The sequence below is a fragment of the Antrostomus carolinensis genome, unplaced genomic scaffold (assembly GCF_000700745.2).
Source record: "Antrostomus carolinensis isolate BGI_N321 unplaced genomic scaffold, ASM70074v2 scaffold11953, whole genome shotgun sequence".
Classification (NCBI taxonomy): domain Eukaryota; kingdom Metazoa; phylum Chordata; class Aves; order Caprimulgiformes; family Caprimulgidae; genus Antrostomus; species Antrostomus carolinensis.
Window position 1 is genome coordinate 7177 of NW_010305883.1, and position 4246 is coordinate 11422.

Consider the following 4246-nt stretch of genomic DNA (forward strand, 5'->3'; position numbering starts at 1 on the left):
TTTTACCCTATTGGGCAAAGCTGTGATTTTTCTTTGTTTTGAGCCTCTGAGATGCAGGGTCTGGGTGGACTGGTCACTGTTCTGGCATCCCCAGTGGTGGAATGCCTATGTGGACAATCAGATTGCTCAGAGGAAGAGGAGAATTTCCTGACATCCTTATCCACATTCCAGGGTTTGCCTTTCATCTCCTCATCTGCACCACAGTGGCAAGAAAGAGAGAGGGTCATTAATGTTCCACCACTTGTAGAGACAAAGCTCCAGGGGCTCCTGCGGCTCGCATCCCTTGTGTGTGCTGTGAATTCCTGAGTTTGGGTGTAGGAGGGACCTGCACAGCCACAGTGAAGCAGATGATACAACTGAGGAACGTTTCAGCTAAGGACCTGTTGAGGTGGTGTTTTTTTTCTCTACAGTATTCAAGAACTTGCATTCGTGTTATGTGTCCTGTCCATACCAGTGGCATATAAATGCTGGAAGACAAATGTACTAGATCGTCAGTGGTCATTGACATCTCGGCAGCAATATGTTGATTTCTCTCACCTCAGGAAAAAACCTGGGATTTTTTTTTCTGCTTCTTGGGGAGAGGAGAGATGTTTAATCAAACTTGGAAATTTTCCTTGGATGATGGCAATAAGTCTAATCAGATGATAGTATTCATGTCAAAGCTGTTAATGCGGTATCTTACCATTATATTTGTTTTAAAGAGACTGACTTGTAAGCAGATGCTTACAAACAATTACAATTTTATGGAGTGTTCCTTATTAAATAGAGGAGATTTCATTGCTCATTTGTTTCTTGAGAGCAGTGATGCCTTGTCGTGTTCATTAAGTGCCACGTTCAGTGCATTTGGTTCCTTCGTATCCCATTTGAAGAATTACATGTTGATCAAGCTGTCTGTGTATGTGGGTACCTATGCACTATGGAGATAACTAACCTAATTATACTGATAAAATTTAATTATTGAAAGTGGTTATTATGATAATTTCAGATATTAAAAATTGGATACATTAGAGTTCCTTAGTCTTATTTAAATTTCAAACAGGTTGTACAGTTGGGTTTTTTAAATAAACTTTTATTTGTTTTAAAAATATAAATAAGTCATAAATACCATCTCTCAAATATTTTAAAAGCATAAGTTATACAACAATTTTTCTTGCTTCTAAAAATATTTTTTTTTGTTGAATACATATTAAATAAGTTGATATTCTGAATAGTACCATAAGAAATGAAATAAAATGTCCTTTGTTTAAATTATTTCTAAATACTGAAAATATAAATAGGAAACATTAGAAACTAATAAATATTTTAAATACAATAAATAGGTTCCTGGAAGGAAATGAGAATGTATATAAATGCAAACCATTGTTACTATTTCTGGTTCTTACAACAGAACAACACTGTCGTCTGCCACGTGACAGATTTGTAACAAAGGATTGTGCCTGAATTAAAACATTCAGACACTGAAACTCCTGGTGTTTTTCAAATAGCGAACGGCCCTCACGGTTTTCTCCATAAATGAAGTAAAGTCTCGGAGGATGAGGTGGGTGGTGATTTTCTCTATCCAGGTCTTATGGGACTTCAGCTTTGTGCGGAGGGATTCCTGGGTAGCTGGGTCTGGGATGGTCACTTCATCAGGATTGATCACCTGTGAAAAAGACAATATTGGGGTGCCCCAGTTAAAACACTGTGACTGAACTTGTTGGAGAGCATCAGTTTACGCGTGCAATATGTTCCGGCCAGCTGTGTATCCACCCTTTCTGTCCTGCAGACAACAGAGCTGCTGGGACCTGTGCTTCCCTGCAGCCCCGCTTCTGCGGTGGGGTTTGGTGCCTGCTGCGATTAGATTAGTGTGGAAGAATCAGAGGGTCTTGTCTGGTCTACACCGTTTGTTCTGGTTTGAATGGAAGGTCTGACGTGGTGGTCCAACACGCTGTGCTGAATAGGTCGATACACCTCTCCTGCTGTCTGCCAGCCACGTGGTTACTTGGGAGATGCTGATCATGATTTGTCCTAACCTGTACTGGCCGCTACGTCCTGAGTCATAAGTTAATTACATGACATTGGAGCACTCTCACATTTTGTGGCAGATTAGCAGTTTCCAAAGATGTCAAACTTGTTTAGCCACTTAATTCTTACTTTCCAGGCATTTAGGCACGTGGGAGACTTAAGTGTCGCCAACTTTCACTGGCGTGCAGATGAGTAACAGGAGTTATGTACCTAATGCTGACTGACAGCGCTGGGCACCCGGTGCCCAAATGCCTTTTAAGAACTTGTCCCGTGAAGTGGGTAGGTGACTCCTGAAAATGGGAGTTACTCACCCAAATCATGGAGCTGTTTTAGGTGATTGGGAATCTAGAAGTCTAATGGTAAAGTATCTGCTTCATCCTGGTTTTAAGATCTTTCCTACCCTTTAACAAGTGACAAAAGCACATGCACCTCCTTCTGGAACATCTTTTTTATGAAGTTCAGTAAAGTATTAATATTCTTTCTGTCCAGACTACTTGGAAATGGATTCTGATCACACACCCAGTGACTGGTATACCTAACTCCTTGTTGCACGCTGTAAAAACTTGTATCTGGATATCCAGACAGGTATCATGCTGATGGATCTGCCTGACCACGAAGTGGCAAGATTCTGTCCTTGCTCTCCTTGCCTTAAACAGCAGAAAGTCTTCTCTCATAAAGAAAAATTTCCAACCCGGAGATCAAGACTCCTCTCTTTCTCAAAACCTGTCTGTAACTACAGGTTTTGCTTTTGATCACTGTTTAATTCTGCCTGTTCCAATTACCTCTCAATCCTACTAATTTTCCCAAGAAGCTAGTCTCCCCCAGTTACAAAACAATCTTTTTGCAAACTAATTTATCAAGTTAGAAGCCAGTAGTCAGTTGCTGTCTTATGATGGGACTATTATTCTTAGCCAGCACAGTGTGAAAAAGCAGTTCAGCTCCCTTTCGCTTAAAGAATGATGGACATAAATAAATAAGTTAGGAAAGGTATGGCAAACACACAATGGGCTTTTCAGACGCCAAAAACCACCTTGAAGGAAATAATGCCCAGAGATTTCTGCAGTCCTTACTCACCTGGGTGGTTCTTACTCAGGCAAATAGTTTCCCTGATGACAAAGGAGGTATTCATGTTAAGGGTTATTAACATGAGTAAGAACTGCAGAATGAAGTGAATTTTTGAAGTGTGATCTTTCAAAGCTCTCCAAACCAGAAAACGACTGTCAGAAATGAATAGCATTTAGTTTACCAAATCAAGAGAGAACTGGGTATTTGTACGGAAGGAAGGTTTTTTTTTTTTCCATGATGATTACAAGCAAAATGTGTGCTTTTCAACAGGCGCCGCCTTTTGTTTAGTCAAGTTACTGAATTTAACTGTCTTCCTTGATTTTTAAGCTGCTGATATCTCGATATACCATACGGCTTAGCTTAATTATTTGCTTTTATTTATGCAGGGTTTTTTTTTTTTTTTTTTAAAGTTACTTATTTCTACTTCTCAGGGGGTTGCAACATTAGAAGGCTTGGACTGAACTGCAGTGCCACAATTAGGAACAAGTGCCCTGAGAAACCTCATTTCTGTCAGCCAGGCTGTTCTTAAAACAATGACCCATGTAATTGTTGGTTTGGAAATTAGTTAGAAATAACAATAGAAAGTAGGAAGAAGAGTTGTTTCTTTAAGAAAATAAAACAAAACTTTGTTTAACTTGTAAGTTAGTCGTAAGGGTAAGTACCTGAGCATAAAGAGCTGAGAGAAAGGAGAGCGGGAAACGTTCACATTCCCGTAGCATCCTCCTCCCTTGGCTACACATCAGCGCTAAGCCGGAACGATTATGAGAGTGAATTTAAAACCAACTCACCATCTGTTTTAAGGTACGTGCCAGGTGCTCTGTGCCATAGCACAGCGATTCGACGTTTTGCTTTTCACTAATAAAAGTTTCTTGTACGTATTCAAGGTATGTCTTGAACGCATAAAGCCCGCTGGCGATTTTCTTCAAGCATTTATCCTGAAATGAGAGAAAGGTGAGAAAGTCACTCACAGCTCAGAAGTGCCTCGATGGCAGCTCGGGGCGCCCAGCGCGGGTCCGGGCGGCGCTGGTGCGGGGCGTGGGGTCTGTGCGGCGGCAGGGCCGGCACAAGTCCCTAGGTGGGCTGCCGCGGCTTTTTGGAGCGGACAGAATTGCCGCAGGTGGATTAGAGGGGAAAGGGGAGCGGTTCCTTGCCTCATCGAAGCCGACGAGCAGACACC

General features: G+C 41.4%; 1 protein-coding gene across 1 annotated transcript; it reads right to left on the minus strand.

The window, feature by feature from the left end:
* Window positions 1–1072: 1072 nt before the first annotated feature.
* IL6 (interleukin 6) lies at window positions 1073–4238 on the minus strand (the record flags this gene model as incomplete). The annotated part of the gene is made up of 3 exons (XM_010164915.1): window positions 1073–1642; window positions 3858–4004; window positions 4221–4238. Coding segments are annotated over 3 exons (357 nt in total), but the record flags the coding sequence as incomplete, so codon positions are not given.
* Between the last annotated feature and the right edge of the window lie 8 nt (window positions 4239–4246).